General features: G+C 40.6%; 1 protein-coding gene across 1 annotated transcript; it reads left to right on the plus strand.

The window, feature by feature from the left end:
- The first annotated feature begins 1,636 nt into the window (after nt 1-1,636).
- On the plus strand, nt 1,637-23,419 carry TSPAN3 (tetraspanin 3). The gene is made up of 7 exons (XM_030955093.1): nt 1,637-1,783; nt 12,486-12,677; nt 13,688-13,762; nt 17,291-17,392; nt 17,707-17,859; nt 18,111-18,194; nt 22,469-23,419. The coding sequence occupies exons 1-7, from the start codon at nt 1,721-1,723 to the stop codon at nt 22,559-22,561; spliced, it is 762 nt and encodes a 253-aa protein (XP_030810953.1). The 5' UTR covers nt 1,637-1,720; the 3' UTR covers nt 22,562-23,419.
- Nucleotides 23,420-24,093: the final 674 nt, after the last annotated feature.

Consider the following 24,093-nt stretch of genomic DNA (forward strand, 5'->3'; position numbering starts at 1 on the left):
TGGTGCATGAAGGAAGAGGGGAGGAAGGGTTTGGTTTGATTAGTGAGACAGAAAAAAAAGGCCATTAAAATGAAGGGCTGGATCCTGGCCGTGCTAAAGTAAGCTTTATGTATAAATTGGGCAGTAAATCCTGGATTGGTGTTACTGCTTCTAGAAACCATGCACGTCTTTAATTTCTTAACTTACTTTTCCTTTGCTTTTCGCTGGAAAATGCCGCCCTCTTTGGATGCGTCCAAAGCGCCCAACAATTACCACCGTCTGCATTTTCCCGGCAGTTTGTGAGGTTCTGAGCCACAGTGTTTTACTTTCCTGGGAGCATTCCTTCTCCACACTAGACAAACGCCCAGGCTGTAAAATGCTGGGTGCTCCCCTCACGGAACACCTGCCCTCCCTGCCTGCCTGCCGCCCAGCTCTCCGGCCCTCACGGCCCTGAGGGCACAGCCCCGCCATCAAACCTCCCCTCAGGCGGCCATCGGGCCTTGTGAAACACAAAGCTGTTTTTGTCAGGTACATACAGGCAATGCGCGCATTTGTGATTGCCATATGCGTGGAGACCGACCATGGGACAGTTATAAAGACAAATTCTAATAATAACTGAAGAAAGTAAAGCATGGAAGAAGGCCTTTGAACCTATCTTTTGTTCACAATTAACCTTAGTTGATTTAGGAGCATTTGAATGAAAGCATTAAGGATGTCACTCTTTGCTTGTAGTTAAGCCTTAGAGTTTGCAATAATAACCTTTAAAAATATAATTTTAGAATATTGCTTGTATCCTTGAAACTATAGTTTTGGAATATATATAAAGGAAATATGCTTATCTCACTCCTTAACAAAACAGAGAAAAGCAGCTTGAGAAAGGAAGATGAACACCAACTCAAGGATTTATAGTTTCGACCATGGGAAGTTGGACATCACTGTTATGAGATTTATAGTCTTTGCAATTAAAAGGTGGACCCACGTCTGGGGAGCTGGACTTCGCCAGATGGGATTCATCTTTCTTCTTTCAGAAACCGGACCACCACCACCTGGGGATACTCCTTTTTGGGATACATCCTGAGAACAACTATATCACAATAGTGTATGGAATTGTGACATAAAAATTGGAATAGAAACTGCTGAGAAAGCTGATGAGTACCCCTATAAATACCTGTAAGCCTCAACTATCGGTGTGCAGTTGCAGGGAAAACTTCCCCCACTGTACCCAGCACTGTATTGCTCATACTTTACTGTATTAATGAATAAATTGATTGCTGTTTGAATATTGGCCTAGTCAAGCTTCTTATTTATAACAGCATCTTATTTCCCTCAGGAGCCGAAGGTCTCCAGAGGATGTTACCGGTTTTACGGTGCAACTTTTTGAGGGAGGATGCGAATGTTCAGAGTTCTTTGCCACCTGTTTTAGGACCGTAAGGTAGCCCGAAAATTATCGCTTCAGGCGCTGAACAAGCAGAGGCTGTGTTTGTTACACTCTGCTGCCTAGGTTCCGAGGCTGGAGGACAGCACTGATGCCCCCCTCGCAACAAGGCGCTATCGGGACAGCCCAGGCGGCGGCTCTGGCGGGCGGCACCGCTTTAAGGGGGAGCGGTTCGCCATCTTAGGTGCCTCCGCCCCCTGGCGCCACGTGACGCGAGCGGCCGCCATCTTAGGCTGCCCGCGCGGCCGGGCGGTCACGTGCGGCGGCGCTGAGGGGAGCGGGGCCGGGCCAAGGCTGTGCGGCGCCATGGGGCAGTGCGGCATCACCTCCTCCAAGACCGTCCTCGTCTTCCTCAACCTCATCTTCTGGGTGAGTCCGGCCGCTCCTCGTGAGAGGCGGCGGCTCCGGGGTTCCGGGTCGAAGCCTGGCCCCGAGAGCGCTGCGGGCCTCGCTCAGGAGCTGGGAGCCCTCCCTCCCCCCGCACCGGCCCGCACGGGTTCAGTTCGGATTTAAACTCTTTGTGTTTAACGGGCGTTTCGAGCCCTTCGCGGGCTGTGGGGGTTCGAGGCTGGGCGCAGCCCTTCCCTCGCAGTCCTGCCGAGTTCCAGGCTGGGGGAGCTGAACCTGGCCTTGAAGGTTTAACGAGCATTAGGGATCTCGGGGTAGAGGCTGTTGTGTAAGCGCGTACAGCTTTTCTCTCTTGCATTATTGAGCTTCTCAGGTCTCTGGCAGTTGAATTTGTGTAGCCAGTTTGGTTTTTGTAGGGCTCTTTTGGCCATCTCGGGTTGGGCTGTCCGCGGCGGGACATCCCGAGCGCTCAGTGTGGGCGCTGATCTCTTCTGAGGCTATAACACAAAATCAGCTCTTTATCTATTTATACTTAACCTATTCCACTAGCCACGGTAGCATTGTAGTGTGTATGCATCGCTGAAACTTCCCACGGCTACAGTGACAGTAAGACAAAAGCTGAAAAAAGAGGGACAGTAGGTTGCTGTAAATGACCCTTTTCAGGATGGACAAACAGGCTCTAGCTTGGCATTGTATTCACTGTAATAATTGGCTTGTCAGAACAGCATAACTCTCAAATCATAATTAAGAACAGTTTGTAGATTTTTAAGAATTCCCTTTGTGCATTTAGGTACTGCATTTTTCCTGGTCTAATCCCAGCTCCAGGAACAGAATATCTGTTGTCCCAACTGTTCGAGATTACGTCTTCGAAAACGTAATAGTAGGTAACAAGCGTTGGACCATAGAAGTGTAGCTATATATAGCTGCTTCATTTACTATTGAAAGTCATAAGAAATCTTACTAGCGTTACTGGATGACTGTTCTTGTCGGAATTTTTACAAAGGAATGATCCTTAAGGGTGCCTGGAAATGAATCATGGTCAGGGAAAGTGCCTATCTGTGCATTCTTACTGGCATTTGCCTATACAGCTCTTCTGGGAGAGGAGCAGGGAAGGTGAGGCATATTTGGCCTTAAGTGGTGCAGATTAGAAGTTTGTAATTCTGGTTGAGATGCACAGGCTCCGTTCTTTATCTTTAAAGTAGCGACATCAATCTCTTAGTGCAGCACTAAGGTTGGAATCTGCTTTGTTGGGTGTGGCTTTTTGTTACATGCAGACTTGCAAGTGACATTTTAAAAGCTCTTTAACAACTCCTACATCATAGTTAAAAGTTTTTGACTGGACATAGTTTTTGTGGGTTGCCTTCTTAATGGCACCTTGAAGCAGATTTTTCTGTAGTTGCTGATTTAAACGAGGCTCTGTTTGGAGTAAATGAGCACAAGTTCCATGTGCAGTTTCTCCTCTTCTCCAGCAGCTTAGTGATAGATATTGTTCGTTGTCTGCTGCATTGTGTGATTTAGCTGCATGTTGGAGTTTGCAATTATTCATCTCATACAGTGGTGGGGTCAAAGGTTTTTTGTTGTAATGCTGAACTTCGTGCTTTACAATTTTTGGTTACTTTTGGGACAAACTTAAGTTAATTTAAAATGGGCAGACTGATAAGATGTACTTCACGTCAAATTAAAATGTCATCAATCTTGTGTTCTGTAAACCACCTCCAGCCTACGAAGTCAGCAAGTGCTGATAGCTTTTTGGCAGATCAGTGACTGGGTTGCTTGTGTTGGAACAACCTTGGAGCTCATCAGCTGCATGTAGAACGAGGCAGGCTTTCTGAAAGTGAGTTACAGAAAGCAGTGGTGTTCCTTTCTTTCCCAAGCTAGAGTCAGTAGCTCATTTGTTGACTGAGCTGTGTATGTTAACATTTGGTGCTCTTCTGGTTGGCAATGTAAATGCTTTTGTCCTGTTACAGAAATCTTGTGCTTGTTGTGCTGTAGTTCCAATGTTGATAATTAGATCATTGGGATTTCCTGAGATTTGGCAGTAGACAAGTGCCTAGAATTGGTCAAGTAACTATGAAATCTCCTTTAGTTGCTTTTGTAAATTTACTCTCTCTTTAAGGCTTCATATACCAGTCTTGTGTGTTATCAGTATCTTCATGGTCACCTGTAGGAGCAGCAAGTTGTGACTACGCAGTGGGTTATAACTTCCCCCCTCACCCCGTGGGCCTCTTACTTGTGGGAGGATGTGAATGTTCAGAGAGATTTTATATCTGTCTTATGACTGAGATGTTTAGAAAATTATCAGTGCTGTGAAGAAATAGCGGTATGCTTGTTATACTTTGAAGTCTTGGTTCTAACTTTTACAAATTTCTTTCAAGTCTGAAAGTGGCAGATCAGACCTTGCTGACAGGTGACAACCACTTGCCACCTACAGCTACTGATTGCAATTCTCCAAGTTCATCGCACTTTGAAGATACTTGTGCTACTTGTTAAATTTTCGTTGACACTATAAAAAGTCATTCATTGTCTTGTGAAAGCATCTTTCTACTGTGTAAAATTCTTACATTAACTATACTTTCCTACATGTTGGTAATACTGCAGGATTTTTATTTCTTAATGAAAATAGGCTGTGGAAGCTGTCTAAAGGCAGAGCAAGTATGAGTTTATCATGCAGAAAGCTGAATGGACCTTACTCACCTTTCCACATTTTTGGTGTGGTATTTTGACAGTTCAGCTGAGTTGTATTTGCCAGGGGTGTTGAGCATTGAGTGCATCTCCTGTAGGTGCCCATGTTGCCTTTAAAATACAATTCTGTAAGAAAACAGCATCATGACTGTAGTCATGAAGAGTAGCAGAGTGTAAATTTTGTGTGGAACATGTGCTTGAGTTTTGGGTGATTGTCAGAGAGCGTTGAAGGTCAAAAATACTTGACCAAGAAATGCATTGATGTGGAGTATCAGTTAAAACTGGCCCTCCTTAGACCAGGGAGTACTGATCTGATTATTAGTTTCTTAGTGTCTCACTTCTGTGAGTTAATTTTGGGGTAGCTATGATTAATGGTAAAGGAAAGCCAGTCCTTCAGCTGACCTTTACCTTAAGTTTGACCAAGATTTATTTGTTCAGCTGGTGACTTCATTTAGGGGATGCTGGTGACTTCATTTAGGGGATGCTGAGCCCTTTAAGGAAGGGTATTGCATAGGAAGTCATTGTGATGTGAAAGACTATGCAGATTAGAAGTAATGTAACTTCTAGTACATATATCTTCCTAATCAGCAAGATTTTTTTGTTACCTTGATGAAATGTAGGTAGTAACTAATTGCAAAAAAAAAATTATAGTAAGGTATTTGAGAAGAGCATGTTCTTCAGGACACCTCCTAAGGTCTGCATAATTTTGAAAGAGGAGGAAATGTATTTTCCTGGAACAAATACCTAAAGACTGCTGTCAAATGTGTTTATTTGTGTGCCTTAATTTAAGGCTTCATGGTGTGACTTGCATAATTCAGTTGAAACCAGTGTGAAGAGGAGATGAAGACAAAAATACTAAGGAAGTGTTTTCAGTCTTAGTTTAATTCATAGGAAAGAATGATAAAATATTCAGAGTTCCATGTGGCCTTGCTTCAGAAAAGGGAATCTATTTTATATTCCCAAGGAATCTATGTGCTTTGACAGCCTGCTCTGCTGAAATAGTGCCAGATATCCTGTGCTTGCTGAGGATCGTTCACCTCTGTGTCCTTCTCCTTGAGAAAAGGAATGAGCTCTGCTTCTACAATACTTGCAACTCAGTGGTTGCCAACTGTTTCAGTTCTTGTAGTATTTAACTGACTTGAAATCATTACTTTGACAGTTCATTTGACTAAGCTGGTATAAAACATTCTTGGTATGATTGTTTAGAGAGATTGTAGAGCAGAAATACTTCCTAGATCTGTTCTCACCACAATGCAGTGGCCAGAGTATGGGGAAATGGAGGATTTTCTTAGAGGAGCTGCAGCAGTCAATGTGTATGTAATATGTTTAGGGATTTCTGGTAGGAAAAAAAAACAAATAAAATGAAGCAATGGGAAAGTTCATTCAAATTTAGTAGTAGAAAGGAAGATTAGAGTTCACTTTCTTACACATGGCAATAAGCCCAGTAATTTCTCCAGTTTGTTGTGAGCTTGCAAATCGTAGCTGCTCTGGACTTCAAAACAAACTTCTTGAGAGTTCTTTGGTGATCAAAGACTGTAATTGATGGATAATCCAAAAGGTAACTTCCCAGGGATTACTTGTCCAAAGCCCTTTTGTCTTGACAGACAGTTGCTTCTAGATGTAAAAATGTAACATTTTCTGCTTCTGCCACTATGGTAGTGTGAAGAGTGTATTCTTCAGGATTGTATAATGATTTGGAATCCTGTACATTAAAAAAATCAGTTATTTTAATTTAAAAAATAAATATTTAAAACTCTCAAGTATTGTGCCCTCTGAGTATTTTTTCTTACAATATTTGAATAGGAATTTTCAGATAGCAAACATGGGCCAGCTCCTGAATTTTAGTAATAAATACTTTGATTTGCTTTTAAGCAACATGGTAGTGTCATTCATGTTTCTTTACAGGGTGAGTTTCAGGTCTTTGCCTGGGATTTTTCAGGATTTTTGGCATCTGGACTTGAGCTGAAAAGGTCTAATACCTAACAAAACCAAGTTGCAAAGCTGAATGTGATACCTTTGAATAGTACAAGGAAATTGTAATATCACTTTACCTGATGATCTTTGACGCACAGAGTGATCATCATTGTTCTCCTGCAGAGCAAGGAACTTGGGAACAGTAGAGCCCCAGCTCAAGTTACAGCCCTGGTGGCTAAATAGGTGTAAAAGAATGGCTGTATTGTTACCTTGGCTTCTGAAGAGGTAGAATACTCAGATGCTCCACATCTTGCACTTGGAATATGTAATGCTGAATGCAAAGGCAGCCTAGCTCTGCCTTTTGCTTTATCCTGAAAAGCCTTGGAATGTGAGGTGTTCAGGCACGGTACTGCAGAACTGAATGTGGCTAGTACAGACAGAGCAGTCTGGCTTGCTTGGATTTTACAGGGCTTGCTTGTTTTCTAAGCCTTTAAGATAGCTTTAACTGTGTTACAGAGCTGAATGGAATTGCTGTCTTTCTTCTCCCAAAAGATTTTGTAAGACAGGTAGAGCTCAGTGTTCAAGTTAAATTACTACTGTTGAGAACAAAGATAAGAGTGTCAGGAAACCATTGGATTCTAAACTGGTTATGCATCAGTTTCAGGAACCAGAGGAAATATCAAGTATGGGTGTGGGTTTGTTTGGGAGGGGAGTGGAGAGAGAGATACACAGCAGTGAAGTGCTGAAAGGACTATAAGAGAAATAAACCCCAGAGAGATCCTGTTGGGCCTCTGAGGTTAAGGAAATAAATTTTGAAGAACAGAGCTAAAAGGAAGACTTAAACATTTTTGTCATCCCCTTCTTTTTATGACAGTAATCAGGCTATGAGTACTCTAGTGTTGGAAAGAACCAAAAATGTCTGAAATACCCTAGAAGTCAAGTAATGGAGAAATGTGGAAAAACCCCACTTATTCAGGTACTTTTCTAAGAAGCCCAAAAATCTGGAGGCAGACCACAATACCAGTGTTCCTGCTTGTGGGTAGGAAATGTTCAGGAGTTAGTATGCATGGACAAAAGCAGTATTAGAAAGGATGAAATTGATAAAACTGTAGACTCTCAAAAATCTGTCCTGGAGTACACATGTGCTTTGTCTTTTAAAAAACATGTTAGAAAGGCAGTGAGAACAAAGATACACTCACATTTAACATGAGGAAAGCAACAGACATGTTGGGAAAATTGTCCTAGGGGACAGGATCCAGGCAGAAAAGCTGAGGGTTTGTTAGTGTGGAAAGCTTTTTTCTCACTTTATCCTTAGGTTCTTTTTATCAAAGATGATGTAGATGGTCTGTCAGAATGTATCAATGGGTGCAGTTAACAATCCCATGCTTTAAAGATATTTCCACAGTGAAATGAATAATTGGTTTGGAGTGGTGTCTGTGTTGCTATCAACATTCACCACTCAGCAGTGGCAAAGCTGGCAGCAGTAAGAGGGACACCTTTATAAGAAGGTGTCCTTATCAAAAATGTGAAATACTCTTCTTGCCTAAGAGGAGCATTCACACCTTGAATATCAGGTGTGTTTTCTCCTAAGATACAGTACTTTGCTGCTACCTTCATTTTCTTGTTCAGAGAGTATGTGTTTTTCTTAAAACAGTGGATAAAAACATAGACTCTGAAGGGACAAATACTATTCTATGGCCGAGTTAATTGAAACAGTACCACAAAAGAAGTGCAGGACTTCTGCTGTGTGTTCTAATAGGGTCCCAAAGTGAAGAAAATTCCATAGCAAGGTGAAGAGTAAAAGTATGAACATGCAAAGTAGTGTTGATCAGATCTCTTTGGCAGTAACATTATTAGGGTATTGTAAGGAAGAATTTGCTTGTAAATGAAGCTGCAGTGTCCATGGTTGATAAATAAATGATCAGTGGAACAAGTTTAAATATCTTACACTCATTATCCTAGGTAGCCACAGTTTTGGCTTTCAAACTGCTGCAGTGTGTGAGCATTACTGAAAACATCAAAACAGTTCTTGGTGTGTGTTTGCAGCCTATTTGGAAAACAAGCAAGCAAACTAAACCCCTGAAACTGTTTCAAGGTGCAGCTGGCCAGTGTGGAGCCTTGTATGCCTCAGGGCTTGTGGGAGGTGAAAGTTGACTTTGAGAAGTATCCATGAGCTTAAGAGGCTGTGTCACAGCAGCCCAAAGACTGCTCAAAGAACCTCCATTTTTAACTGAGCTTTTCCAGAATTTGTTGAGTGATGTTTATCATTGTGTCATAGGATCTTCCAGTTTTCCCTCCAATTCTGTGCATAATTATTGAGTTTTTATTAACTCCATAGAGGTTCCAGGCAAAGCAGCAAAATCAATCCTTTTCTGAACTGTAAGAGGTCTGTGTCTGTGAAACTTGCTTCTGATGAAAAGGATGTTGAATTGCTCAAGCCTTTTGCAATGAGCTGTGTTCATTGACTGTACTTTTATATCAGTGTTTTTAAAGGTTAATTCATCCTAAAATAAGAGTGTGCTGCTTTAGGCTCAGAACCATAAGTTAGATGCAGACAACTGTAAAAGGATGTGTGAATGCTGAATAACCAGTCATGTCCCTAGAGCGTGCGTGTTACCTGGCACAGATTCAGGAACTGCTGCCATCTATTCAGAGCATTGAGCAGATTAAGTTGGAGAATTCTTCCTTCAAGCCCTGTTTATCAAAGACTTGTTTGAACTGTGTGCAGTTCATATATTTGGCTTCCATTTAGTGATAGGAAGTACATGATTGTAAGCACAGTAGCTTTATATTTGTCTTTGACTTGAGCAAGGTTGGGCTTTGCAGACTTATTTACTCTGCGGGATGGTAAGCATTGAGATCTAGGTTATTTGATGGTTTTTTTTAAGTTATCCTTGTGTCTGTATAGACTTTGAGTTCCTTAGATGATTCCTATCCTGAGATGGATGGTTTAAGCACATTTTGGGTGGTTTGGGGTGGGGGAGAGTCAGTTGGTTTAGGGTTGCTTTTTTCTTTAAAAACCACATGTGTTCAACTTTGTACTTGGTTTGCAGCAGGTAATAAATGTGCATTTAACTGGTGCAGCCCTGGTCAGCATAAACTGCACACTTTGTGTGGTTAAAACTGTCTTCTCTGTCACAGTGTTTATGTTATTTATATCAGTGGATGACACTGTACTATGTTCTGAGATCTCATGTTGGAGCTGCTGAGCTCTGAAGAGGCAGGGACCTCGGGCCTGTGCAGTCTCAGTGACTGAACACCTCTGAGCAGTCAGCACAGGAACTGTACTTGGTCTTCTGGCTTGGTTTCACTCACTGTTACTCCTCTGAAGGTGCACACTCCAGTAATGCAAGCTAGAAAGTAGTAACAGAAAATCATCAAAAAGTGAGCAAAAAGGATTGCTTCAAAAGCACTTTTCTCATCCCAGCTAAAACACTTCAGATCTCCCCCTTGCTGGTGTAGAGCAGGCTGAAATAAACAGTCCCGTGGTTGTGATGTTAAATAAAAGGGAGGTCATCTCTAACTTGTTTATGTGTAAACTAACCTGGTAGCGTTGCTGTTTTCATTGTTCTGTGACAGACCAAGTCCTGCACCTGTTCAAAAACAGTGTTCAACTGTGGTACATGGGGAAGGAGTTTTAATTTTCACGGCTTTTAAACCTTGTGCAAGCTCCAGCAGGCACCTCTGCTCTCAGGACCTTCTCCCCCCTGCAGATTACTTGTTGAACAGGTAGCAGCAGTAATTCTGAGGAGTATGGTGACTTTATTACAGAGGCAGTGTCTGTTTCAGAAACACCAGTTCCTTGACATTGTTCAGAAACAAAACCTAAGGCCCAGTGCTGTCATGGATGATTAGTCATTCTTGTACCATGTGTGGAAGGGATTTAATGAAGTATTCAACCCAGGCAGCTTTTAATCTGTCTAAAGGCTGCAAAAGCAATGTTTGTTAAAATGCATGTGCTTCTTGAAGTAGGGAAGGAAAGATAACACCTGTAGACAGATTAGATTTTTTTTTTAAGGCTAATCTCCTTTTACTTAGAATACATGCATTCTTCAAATGCACGTGCTTATGCAGTTTATGATGCAGATTTTTCTTAAACAAAGAGGAAGCCAATTAAATTACAACAAAAGAAGGACAAAGGAGTTCACAAATGGTTCTGATTTCAGCTTTGTGGTATATATTCTTTGCCTGATGCCATCCACAGCTGTGGGTTTTCATCAGCTACCTTGTAACATACCATATTTCTATCAAGCATTTTAGTTCTTAGAAATAGGGGATTACATCACTGGCCTGCCATTCACAGGCTTCATTGCTAGGCAACAGTTAATGTAATTCCATTGTTCAGTGACACTACTTTGAATCTTTGCTTTGTGTACAGAAAGTGTGTGTCTGCATTTTGCCATGTTGTACCTAATATGGCAGGGTTTGTACAGATGGATTAGCATTTCAACATCTTCTGTGCAAGGGGGTGATTCTGCACTAGCTTGTTCACTCTTGTCTGGAAAAGATGTCTTGCTCTTGGTCTTTGTTACTGAATTTTCAGTTTTCCCTCTCCTTATATGTGCATAGCACCTTTTATTGGATGAATGTAAGCCTCCTGGATGCCTTTAAGATTCCTGCAGAGTACACAATTCTGCTGCAGAAAGAGAGGTGGAGAGGTCAAATGTATTGCTCAAATCCATGCAGATGATGATACTTTTGAGCTGGCTCTTAATATCTTTTTCTTTGACATAGTGTTTCTGTAGCGAAGTGCTGCAGGGAATATTCCATACCTAAAGTAATGTTCTGGTAGTGGTTGTGTGCTGTTGTTTTATAGAAAGGAGTTGCACTAATGTTGCAATACATCTAGTATGTAGTGGCAAACAGGGCTGAAATCCTGGGTACCTTTTGTCTGGTGGCTTGTCTTGTTCTGTGCCACACTGAACAAGCTTCCCAAGGAGGGCTTCCAAGGCTTGTGACAAAGTCTTGAGCAGCCTGGTCTGAATTCATTGTTGAGCCTGCTTCGTGCAAGCAGCTGGGCTAGATTATGTCCTTCTAGACTGAAATATGGAGTGAGTCTCTGATTGTACACCAGCACAATATGGCCTTGCAGTATTACAGCTCCTGGAAGCTGCTGTGTGTGTGCCTGCCCTCCTCTTCACTGGCAGGGATGGGGTAGGTGTGAGGCCAGTGAGTGGGAGCACTGGCTGCAGGCAGCCTGCAGTGTTCTCCCTCAGACTGAAGGTGCAGTGTGTCACTGAAAGAGCTCTTGTGTCCATGGTATGGATTGGTTTGTAATAGGGACACCACTCTTCACAGCAGAATGAAATTCCCCGGCTCATAGCCGAGCCATTGCATCTTCTGTGTGCATTGTTCTAGCTCAGCCTTGTACTGGGACATTGGCAAAGCCTGTCATGAAACATTCAGATTATATTGTCCATCACTGCGAATTGATATTTCATTCTGCAGCAAGTGTGAGGGTGGTTAGGAAAGACATTGGTAAAGCACAAACTGATAAGGCCCTTGTATTTAAAAATAAATGTGTGTTAGTTGGCTCCTCAAGCAGCAGTTGTCTCTCTTTCACTAACTCTGTTCAGCTTAAAGATAGGGAAGGTATTGATGTGTTGGGATCCTTGTAACTGTAAGGGAGGCAAGGTCATAGCAGATGGATGTGAGAGCTGTGTCTTACTGTTTAAATGTGTATAGTTAGAGATTCATCCTACAGGGCTTATTTTGCAGTAATTTTAAGTTGACCTTTTGTTTGTTTAAAAAGGACCATTTTGTACAACAATCCTTCTGAGAACATTGATTTTGCAGTTTTATGGTACATTTCTGTAGGTAGTTGCTTCTGCCTTTTAGTAGTTGGTGGTTTGTATTTTTTTCCGCCTGCTTTCTGGTTGGAATGAGATTTTTCCAGTTCTGTGAACCCTTCAGAAATGCTGTGGTTTCTAGCAGTTCATCTTTCCCTAGCAGAGGTTAAAGTTAACAGTATGTACTGTCTATTTTATTGTAACTGTAAGTCATAGATAGTAACTGGCAAAATTTCTGAGGAGCACTACTTTATGGTGTTTGTTAAAATAAGTGTTACCTTGCTGAAGGAAGGGCTTGGTGTTCCAAGGAACTGACCATGTTTTTGTGCCTGTTGTAGGCAGCAGCAGGCATCCTGTGCTACGTGGGAGCCTATGTGTTCATCACATACGATGACTATGATCACTTCTTTGAAGATGTCTACACACTAATTCCAGCTGTTATCATCATAGCTGTGGGAACGCTGCTTTTTATCATTGGACTGATTGGGTGCTGCGCCACCATCCGAGAGAGCCGCTGTGGCCTGGCTACGGTGAGTGCACTGCTCCTACAGAGTCTGGGCCTGGTGTACACTTGACTGCCTTCTCTCTTAATAAACTCCTAAAATGTTACTTGAAGTTTTCTCTTTATGGTCTTAAAAGTTATCTGCTTCATTTTTTTAGGAATGTCTTATTTCAATTTTCTGTTCTGAGTAAAGGTGTTAAATGAAACAGTTGTAGCAGCAGAAGGCGTCTTAGTTTTACCTTTTTTAGAACTGTGGTAATCTCATTAAAAAGTGTAAAACCATATGATTAAGTCATAAGCGTTTTTAAATCTCACTTTTATCTGTTGTGGTTGAAAAGCTGAATTGGAGGGAGAGAAGTGATTCAGGAGCCTTCTTGCATCAGGGTAACTAAGGGTTGTCATAAGGCCTGATTTTCTTCATGGTTTACTTGGGATACTTGGTTGGCAGTATTTTATGCCCTATGTTTCCAGGTATTTGAACTGTAATTTTGGCTTGAAAACTAGATAGGGAAGAGGAGAGGCTGTGTTTGAATTGTCCCCACAGGAGGGTTTGGGGCTTCTTTTGTTGAGTACTGTGTAGACTTCTTTAAATGTGCTCTTAAATATAGCAAGACAAATGGATAGCTTGCTGTCTTTTCCAGCTGTCACAGAGCTTAATCTGAAGAAACATTCCCTTAGTCCATCTACCACTCTAAGTAACTGCCAGGGTAGCCTCTCTGATGAGACATTCCTATTTATCTAACAAAGAAAATTGAAAGAACCACTTGATTAAAGACCTGCAGTATGGTATTTTCAGTACTAATGACAGCTGGACTTGCCTGACTGGGCAGCTTCTTATTACTTGGTGGAGCTGTGAACACTAAAGTTTCTTGAATGAATTCTGGGCTCATTTGGCCAATTTAAGTGCCTGCATTAAATTATCTATTAAATCAAAACCTTGCAGCAAAAATAACTTTAAATAGAAAAATCTACATGGAGCCTTTCATTAGGCAAATGAATGAAACTATTTGCACAAACACTTCTGATTGTATTTTGCAGTTTGTGATCATCTTGCTCTTGGTTTTTATCACCGAAGTTGTGGTCGTGGTTCTTGGATACATTTACAGAGCAAAGGTAAGAACTTCTCAGTTTCAGTAATGTTTTGTTGTGAATTCTGACCATAATACAGAAGTGTAATTTTTACTGTGTTTGATTCTGTAGAACTGTTAATGGGTGTTTGTTAAGGGATTAAAGTCAGACCTCTGAGTGGATTAATTTGTGATACCAGTATCTTAAAATTTAGAACATGAATAGCAGAGAGCTACCTTGTCGGCAAAAAATTACCTGGAGCACATAATTAACAGTTAAACAGGAGAAGAGAGTCGCAGTAATTGATACCTTCACATTTTCCAGATGGTCTTCTGATTTGTTTATGCTTTGACTTTGTGAATGACTGAGGCTATGCAATGTTGGAACATGGGGCATATTTTTTTGATATGCAGCAACTTCAGTGTTGTCATGTGTTTTGGTGTGCAAACTAACACTGCATAATAATAAAATGAAATAGATTGAATGTGGTAATGTATGCTTTCTAGCATTACTCAGGTTGTTGCCAGGGATTATAGCTAAACAGATTACATCTTTCCCCACTGTTTGTTTATGGAATTAAGAAATAGGGCCAGAAAAAATGAAATTAGATGTTTCTTTCAGCATAATATATGATAGAAATATATTACGTGGTATTGGAGCTGCCAAAATGTAACTTGAAGAAATTTCTAACTTGCACAGTTTACTAGCCTTTGATATGTCTATATCGAAATTCTGAAAAAAAAATACAACAAAGAAGTCATTTTAGCTGTGATGTGGAGCATGTTTGCAGTGTAGGACACTCAGGGATATCTTACCAGCAAGCTGAACTACACTGCCATTTCTCTTTCTTTGGCCTTTTGTGAACAACACAGGTTCAGCATTCTCTCCTCTTTGCTTTCTCATGCTATCCTGGAACAAATGGGGAGACAGCTTGGAAGTAAAAGTGGTGGTTTTGCTTGGGCCCCAGGGGAGGCTGCTGGGAGCAAGCAGTGACCACATGACCTTGAAGTGTTTGTGTTACAGACCTGGTGCATGACACTTAGAACAGGCTGCTTCAACAGAAGTGCTCTACTGGCCATGCTTGAACTCAGAATATGTTTTTCTCATGCTTTGCATTTGATTTCTGCTATCTTGGCAGTGAACTGAGATCATCATTGGGGATTCTTAAGTTTATGCTGGAAGAGGCCTTAGAAGGCATTGAGGAAAGCACTACAATTCCAGGGGGGTAGGAAGTGGGCTCTTATATGTTGATCTGAATGGCTTCCTTCTGTTTCAGTACTTGGCAGAGGAATACTTCAATATGTGCAGGAATTACCATGAATCTGGTCTGGACTAAGCAGTAGTCATCTTACTGTCTTCCATGTTCCCATCTTGAAGGAACTGCTCTTTTTCAGTGAGCAGTATTCACAGCAGATGCATGGATCTGCCTTGCCCAGCTGTGTGTTCCTGTTGCTTCTCTTTTTTTGCTTTGCTGTCACACAGTTTTCACTGCAGTAGGTAATGCAGGGCCAGAGCTTGGGAGAAGAGGGAAGGTTGTCTGCTTTTGGTGGCAGCCTGTTAAGCTGTTTGTGGAAGTCAGTATTTGAAAACTGAGCCTTAAATCTTTGGAAAGGACAGACAGGTTTTGTTACTAAAGATGGCAATTTTCTAGTACCCTACAGTATCTAGCATCTTAGACTACTGTTTCAAGTGCAACAGAAATAAACAGAAATAAATTTATTACCAGTGAGCTTGGAGAAGTCTGCTTAGCCTTCTGATTATTTTTGCCAGGATAAATAAGTCAGCTTTATGCTTTGTTAATTTTAGTCTGTTGTTTTTGACATGGTGTGTATGCATCTGTGGGAGCCTTGTTTTGATTTTTCTAAAGGCACCTGAATCATGTTAGAAGTACTTTGTGTTCACCTTACAAACTTGCAAACAAAAGGAAAGATTAAAGTCATAGCAGTTGTAACATTGGGCATAATGCCTCAAGGAAGTGGCACTGTGTTCTCTTAAGATACCATTATTGATCTTAAAATTGTTTAATTTTCCAGCATGCCTCTGTAAACCTGTGTGTTGATCCTATTCAGACTCTTTCAGAGCTGTGTGAAACGTGCCCAGGCTCTGCTGAGATGGGCTGAGCTGCTGCAGAGCCTTCCAGCATTGGTCCTTAGCTGGAAAAGTCAGACTTTTTGGAAGTGCCAGTAGGGATTAAACAGGCTTGGTTGTTTGAGGACCTGCAGGTTTTTTTCCTCTGGGTGGAGGGGTTCACTCCCTTCATTTTTCACTAAACCTGCCAGTTAACTAGAGCTCATGATTTCTCTTTGGATCTTATGGAATTTGCATGGTTTTCAGGCATAATGTTGCCCTGATTGAACTGCCAAGCCAAATGATGCACAAACAAGCACGGAAATAAATTATTTTACAATGTAAATGACAAATTGAACAGCTGTTTTGTTATGAGTTGGAGTTGTAAATAAAATTAGTCAAATCATCAAACAATTGATTTTAAACTGGTCTGAAACAAGTTGCCTGTGCAGGCTAAATTGACTTTTATGCATACCTATCTTGAAATAGGCAGCATTCTTGAGGAGGGGGTGGTGGTGGAATTCAGCTTGTGCTATTGCTGCATAAAAATCTTCCATTGAAGTATTTAAAGGAATGATGTGTTGACAAGACCTTCCTACTGTAGCTTGCAAATCTGAAGAATATGCATGCTTAGTGCTCAATCCTAAAATTGCATTCCTTGCACATAATTCGTGTTGAATGTGATAGAAAAAATCAAATCAGAGCTAATCCTAAAATTGCAGAAATGTTTATGCTAAACTGTGTATTATTTAAGTAATAGTTTACAGTAATATACAGTATTTAAAAGGTTCTAGTAAGATTTCCTCCAAACCAGGCATCATAGAATGCCTTTAGAGGGGACAAGTGATGGTTCTTGAGTGGCATCTATTTCTAACACATGTACTTGACAGCGTCTTGACTCAGTTACAGTAGTTCTAAAACCCATTGCAGTAAATGCTGCTATACACAATGTACTGCTCTTTGGGAAGCCCTGGAGACTGGGGCTGAACAGAGAGCCTGGTCAGTGTAGGGTCAGCCAGAAGGCATCTTTGAGAATTTATTTACCTGTGCTTCAGCCAGAAGAGTGGGTGGTATGACTTAGTACCTTTTGATCCCAATATCCTCGTAGTGCCAAGGGGAATGAGTTAGCCCAGATGGTTATAATGGTTTTGGTTGGGGACCTTGAAGTAGAGAGGTGAGTTCATGTTCTTATGGACAGCCCTTAACTTCATGAAATTTCTTCTATGGTGTCACAGGAAAAGCTGTTCCTTTTCTGAGAGACAGTGCAAAGCTACTTTGCCTAAGATCTGGAAGGTAGCTGTGCCTGGATTTTCCTTCTGTAGCTGCAAGCTGGCAACATCTTAGCAAAAGTCAGGGTCAAACTTTAGGAAGCTGTACCACTGAGTTGTGCTGATTTCAGATGATGGGGAGTTACCTTGGTTTCCTGAAATGCTGTAGCTGGGAGCAAAATGATGTTACCTAACCTGTGCTGGTGAGCTAATGCAGCTGCTTTCCTGCCCCTCCTAGGTGGAGGATGAAGTTGATCACAGCATTCGGAAAGTGTACAATCGATACAACGGCACCAACCCCGACGCAGCCAGCCGTGCTATTGACTATGTACAGAGGCAGGTGAGACAGCGACACACGGGCCAGTTTTCCACTCCTTTCTGTCCTTAAAACACAGATGCTGTTGCTCTGCTGCTTGTGCAGATGTCCTTCCTCCACTCTGACAAGTCTAGGAAATTGCTGAATGGACAACAAATAGTACAACTTTGTTAATATTACTGCTGACAAGGAGATACATTTTTACATCATTAGCTATCTCAATGTGTGCTTGTATTCAAATATGTAGTACTTAAGTGTTTTTCTGCAATGGAACATAATATACTTCTCCTCCTGGTACTGCAGTTAGAATTGAATTCTTTACCTGTCTGATTTTCCAGCTGCGCTGCTGTGGGATCCATAACTATTCAGACTGGGAGAATACTATCTGGTTCAAACAAACTAAAAACAACAGTGTGCCCCTCAGCTGTTGCAAAGCAGCCCTCAGCAATTGCACTGGCAGTTTGACCCGCCCCATGGACCTTTATTCAGAGGTAAGGCAGCCACAACATGAACTGACACAGCCACAATTCATTTTCTTTGGGAGAAATCAAATCTTGGGTGTATTTGCTTTAACAGAGAGTAGGTCATCTTCTCTCTCCTCTTTTCATCTGTGAGTAATTTTCATCTAATTACTTTTTTTAGTATTGGCATTATCTTTCTGCCCTATGTGATGCTTTTGGGGTTTTTTGGTGTGTCTAAATATGGTTGCCAGATTGATACTTAAGAAGCCTACTTGTTTCAGGGGTGTGAGGCTCTGGTTGTAAAGAAGCTTCAGGAGATCATGATGTATGTCATCTGGGCAGCACTAGCATTTGCTGCTATTCAGGTAAGAGAATGTTCTTTATTTGTTAACTTCTTTCAAATTAGATCTAAACTGCAGTACAGATAACTACAGGTATGCACATACAGGTATTACCCTTTAATACAGAACTTCCCACTGCTATGGGATATATATTCTGCTAGAGCTGAACAGTCAGTGTTATATGCAGTAATCCACTCAGATGTAAATGGTAAATTATTTTGTGAAAACTTAATTATCTAGGTATTAAGTATCATAAATGTCCTCTGATGGCATTTAACACTCGAGGATTTTGCATAGTGTTTAATTTCCAACTTTTAAACAGCTCATTTTTCATGCTGTTTTAGAGGTACATTATCTTAACTGTGCTTCATGGTGTATAAATAATGTCAGGACCACCCAGGAGATACACCAAGGTTTTTGATAGTGTGCTCTGCTCGTGTGCAACTGAGCTTTGCTGTGTGTCTTGAAGATTTCTTGGGTTTTGGACTTGAACAGAGAGGCTCTAAACTGCACACTCTTCATGAACCTTATTACAGTTACCCTGGTCATAAAAAGGTAATAAACTAATGTGTATATTAGTATTTATTAAATTTTAAGGAAGAAAAAAAAGACTAGAAATGTCTCCCAAACATATTTGTAAAATTGAAATTTTGAATGCTCATCAGCTGGCACACTTAGTACATTCATAGCATTATTTTCAGCCTATACCTGTGTTATATGGTCTCTGAGCAATGTAGTACATATGCTGGATCTCAGGAGACTTAAAAACTAATTTCAAAGTTACTTTAGTGCTCTTAATAGCATTTGAACTCAGAAAACATACCTGTCAAGTCTGACAATGTAAGCACTTTTGTTTTCAAAAGCAGCTTTTGAGCTGGATTGTATGTTTGAAGGTAAATAATCTTTTGCAAACAGTCTTGTGAAAAGAGGGTTCCCTCTGTGCTTCAATGTTACAAGGATGTACTCATAGTACTGTATACAGTCATGTTGAGCTGTTCAGACCCAGACTACTTCAGCTGTGGAACTTCAAATTTGTTGAGATCTGTGCTGAGTCTCCTGAAGGGAAGGTATAGTTTTAATTGTCTTCCTTAAAACTTTAGTTGTTGAAGCAATACTTGGTCTGCTTGAACAATGAAATGTATTTGTGTACTGAAAATTAATGTCTTACCACAACCATAGTTACTCTGACAAAATTTTTTATGTCAGGAAAAAGGTGTATCTGATGAAACTGGCTGAGGAGAATCCCAAGAGGAGGCATTATTCTTGGTTCTGGAGTTTGCAGGTTGATGAACAGGCCTGCCCCAAAACGCAGCACAGTTAGAATCCTTTCTGGCCCTGGCCCAGAGTTTGACACATGCTTGCAATGGCAGTGTGGCTTCTGAACATCCTTCTGTTCAAAATGTTCTATTATTTATCTCCTGAAATTTGAGACATAAGTTCTGATATCTTTGCCATACAGAATTCAAGTATGTACTTGGCTCAGTTCTCAGCAGAATGGTCTGTGGGCTAAGTGAAAGGGAGATAGAATGTAAACTTCAGCACATGGCTGCAACTTGGTTCATGCCCTGTACACTTAGAGGAATTATTATGTTTTTCTTACCATTTGTGAATTTTACTACCTTGCCTATGCTGGCTGCACAGTACCCTCTGAACAGATTATTTTGTTATGCAATGAGGCTGTTCAAAGTTCATTACCTCTGGTAGCCTATAGTCAACAAATTTAACCTTCAGTAATTGCTTTAAAATTAAAAGACTGAGAGGAGTATTTTTGCAAGGCTTGAAATTTATTAACAACTTAGTCTTTTCTGCATAGAAGCAATTTTTGGTATGTTCATGTTTCAGTTACCATGGGGATCTTCCAGTGTGCAATAATTCCCTGGTCCCCGCCACAGTGACAGCACAGAACTATTAATAGCTAGGAGGCAAACTGAAGGGAGCAGAGACAGCTTTTGTGGCTGATGATCATTTACAAAGGGCACCTGTATATACAGCCAGTGAGTTTGTGTACAAAATTGGTTTGGGGAAAGATTGAATGTAGTTATTGCTAGCAGGCAAATTAAAGCCAAATTTAATAAAAAACTAAGCAAACCTCCTGAATGCAGGAGGTGTTTAAACTTCCCTGAATGCTGTTGAAGAGGAGGATGGATGGATCCTTCCTCAACACAGATGTCTAAAATAGCAGTTCACAATATTAAATAGCAACCAAAGAAACAGACTCAAATGCCTTGAAATGTTTAGAGAGGCTAGCATTTTTTTAATGACATAATAATGTCTGAAGAGAGCACTGAGGTATATTATTCACTTCTTTGTTTATAGTGAATTCTAGGAATATGCTCAGAGACCTCCTAAAGGATATAAATGGTTTAAATAGTAACTCAGAAGTTAATTGCATGGGGTTTTACTGTAGTACCTGAATGTTTGAGATTTCACACAACTGTATAAATTAAATATCTCGAGGGAGTCATTGAACAGGGTTGTCTTTGTGCAAATAGCTGTAAATGTGCTGGATCTACTTTTATTCACTTGATGTACACAGCTAGAATGAATTCTAGCAAAGGACTGAAGGAGGTGTTGCTCTGCATCACACTTCTCATTTTATCCTAGCTTTGAGTAGCAGAGAAGTTTTTGTACTTGCAGGCTGTGAGCCTTCTTGAGTGTTCTGTAGCCACTGGCAGCTCCCATAACTCTCCATTTACAAGTGTAACTGAAGTGGGTTTAATTGTAGATATTCCCTCCTCACTGAGAAGGGCTGTGTCCATGACCAGTCATTCTCCCATGTGACTTGTTTCCTCTTTCTCTGATACAAATTTATGAACCTAAGCACCTGATGATGTCCCTGCTTGTTGCAGAAGGGCTTGACTGGATGGCCCTTAAAGGTCTGTCCCAGCCCAAACCATTTCATGATTCTCTGATAATATCTTTGGGAGTCAGTCTGTGAGCTGGAACCACCTGAGTGAAGAAAGGTGCTGTTTCTAACAACAGCTCAAGTACCATACTGTGTTACTCTCCATAATGTTTTTTAAACCTGAGCTGGTTTCTGCTATAGATCCAAAGCAGATAATGCACTGCAGACAAAGAAGAGTATTGATCTTTACAGCTTGTTCCTTTCCAGGAAATTAAAAGCTCATACTAGAATCTCAGCATACCTCTTCCTAACCACTGCATATTTAGATTTAGGATTTTTCAACATTCTGTTTCAGTCTTTCAGCTGACTGGAGTACTACAGTGTGTGTACCATCATTTAGTTTTAAAACATGTTACACATCTGATGTTTGTGCATTGTTGGCTAGAATTTTTTAAAAGTCAGTAATTCTCCTTTTGTCCCAGTACTAGTTTCACTGGGCTTTTGCTGTATCAGAGAGGCAATTCTACACTTGTGTGCTCACCCGTTTCATTCTAGTTTGCTTTCTGTCGAGGGGATTTTTTGTGGTGTATTTTTGGGGTGGGTTCTTTTTCAAGAAATCAAGTTGTGTTCACAGTGGTGCTTTATAATCCAGAGATAGGACAGGAGCCTCCTGAAGTATTTGCATCTGTGAATAAACTTCCATGCATACAACCAAATCAGTACAATCTCACACTTTACTAGAAGCTATTGCCAGTTATTGTAAACCACAGAACACTACCAACCCTATTGTAAACTGCCAACACTATACCTGCTATTTTTTAGTTGGTACAGTCTTATTCTACCTTCAGTAAACATGCAGTTTCTTTAAAATACCATGTCCTGTATCCCTGATTATTCACAAGGTTTAAATCTTGTAAGTGGACACAGGGTGATCATACCCTAAATCATGGTAAGCATGCAAGCACAGTTATGGTACTATGAATTTTAACATGTCTGAAAGTGAATTATTTGCCTTAGATTTAAGCTTTCTAAATGACATGTTCACAGAGAGATAGTTCTATGAAATCTTTTTCAAAAGCCCATTCTCATCATAGCAGTTAAGCTGATGCATTTGCGTTGCGCTTGAATTTTCCATACCAGATATGGTATCTAAAATTTGTACCTTTCATTAAAAAACATAAGGAGTTTCTTCCATCTGAATTACTGAGGCAGAATACAGGTGGCTGGCCAAAAAAAAAAAAGTCTTGTTTTAGATATCCAGGGTAATCTCGTAAGAAAATGAGACTGAAGTTTGTGGCGCTGGGAGTTCCTAGCAGGATGCTCTTTCAGGAACGGTGGTTTGTTGCCATTCGTTGGTTCCAGTCTTGAAGCATGCTGGCAGTCTGTGCTGACACTGAGTCTCTTGAAGCATCTCCCTTGTTCTCAAGCTTGTTCTCTGTTTTTTTCTCCCCAGCTTCTGGGCATGTTGTGTGCCTGTATAGTTCTATGTAGGAGGAGTCGGGATCCTGCCTATGAGCTGCTCATTGCTGGTGGAACCTATGCCTAGAAGAGAATTCCAACATGCAGTTCAATCTTCCCCCAGTTCCCTGGAGGGTGAATGGGCCAGGTTTACTTCCATAGCTTTCTTGCCCCAGCTTATTCCAAGCACACCTTTCAGACATGAGGGCAGCCGCACTGTGCACTGGTGACGGGCAACAACAGCTTTACACAACCCATAGAATTACCTGTGACTTTCACTGTTTTAGCCAGCTATTCATGTATCTAAATGTTTTAGTATGCTAGTAAACTTTCTCATTTCAGAACCATTTGCAAGTTAAGTGTAATTTGGTTGATATGAAAGTCAAAGGATGTGTGCCTACTTTGGTAGATTACCTCTAAGCATTAACTGGCTGATTCTTGCATATATAGAGAGAGGAAGTCTTAAATCTTCACTACATGGAACTTTTCTGGCCAAAGTTGTACAAAAGAAGCCAGCTGTATTTAATTTGAGAAGAAAAAAATGTTTTAATCTTGCCCCTCACCAGTGTCACTTTTAAAAAAGAAAAAAACACTTAAGTCCAGTATACTTTATATATAAAGAAATTGTAGGGAAAAAGAAAACTAACCAATTTTAGGATTATGTGACTGCAATTTTGACCTTCAGAGATCCAGTCTTTCAAACATTAGTGGTTTAAAATACAAGCTGGCTTTTCAGGAGTATAATGTATGCACTACTGTTCTATAATGAAATATTTCATTTTTCTATGAAGAGCGTTTTATGTGTTGAGTGAACTGTTAGACTGTAGACCTTCAATTGGTTTGGAAACAATGTAGCCATGTAGAGTAGCCAAGTAGTATGTGAAAGTGATCTCAACTGTAAATAATAAACCTGATTAAATAAATCTCTGTATATCCTCCCTATAAACATGTCTTGTTTTCTGTTTAAGATTTCAATGTGTTTGGTCCAGTGGAGTCTGGGTGTGCTAGATACACAAACTGTGTGAAAACAACAGTTTTGGGTGGCTTCAATAGATCTGTATTTATGGTTTGCTGGAAACCTGATTGTATTGTGTTTGTTCTTTTTATTTGAAACAATAGCAGTGAAACATAGAACAACAAACTTGGCTGAACTTGATGGAAAGTTAACATCTTGTGCATACAATTAAGGAAGAATCTGTTGTTGCCTCCAAACAGTGGGTAATGAATAGTTTTACTGTAACTGCTGTATGTTAATTATGTTTTAGTGTGTCTTGCATTATTCACATACTTAGTCACTGCACTGCCCTACTTTCAGTGTCTTCAGGTTCTTCCTCCTTTGCAGAAGCCAGGAATGCTCAGAATTTTTACCCGTTGCTTATGTACAAAGCAGACGTGCTCAGCTAAACTGACCTCAAGATAATCTCAGGTAACTAAAGAAACATCCTTCAGAAAAAGAAAATTCTGATGCGTACACACTGTTGAGGTCGGTGTGGTTAATTGTGGATTTTTCTCAGTGTTGTTAACACTGCTGTAGAAGTGTACCTGTGGAATTCTGTTAACTTCTAAAGGTAGGTTTCAATGATACTCCCTTGGGACTTAGATTTTCATTCTTAGTACAGC

Source organism: Camarhynchus parvulus, chromosome 10 (assembly GCF_901933205.1).
Source record: "Camarhynchus parvulus chromosome 10, STF_HiC, whole genome shotgun sequence".
Classification (NCBI taxonomy): domain Eukaryota; kingdom Metazoa; phylum Chordata; class Aves; order Passeriformes; family Thraupidae; genus Camarhynchus; species Camarhynchus parvulus.

Bases quoted from the DNA above. Each gene is read 5' to 3' on its own strand.
- TSPAN3 (XM_030955093.1), top strand. From the start codon at position 1,721: ATGGGGCAGTGCGGCATCACCTCCTCCAAGACCGTCCTCGTCTTCCTC. The intron at 1,784-12,485 runs GTGAGTCCGGCC...TGCCTGTTGTAG, and splicing joins TCCTCAACCTCATCTTCTGG to GCAGCAGCAGGCATCCTGTG. The intron at 17,393-17,706 runs GTGAGACAGCGA...CTGATTTTCCAG, and splicing joins TTGACTATGTACAGAGGCAG to CTGCGCTGCTGTGGGATCCA.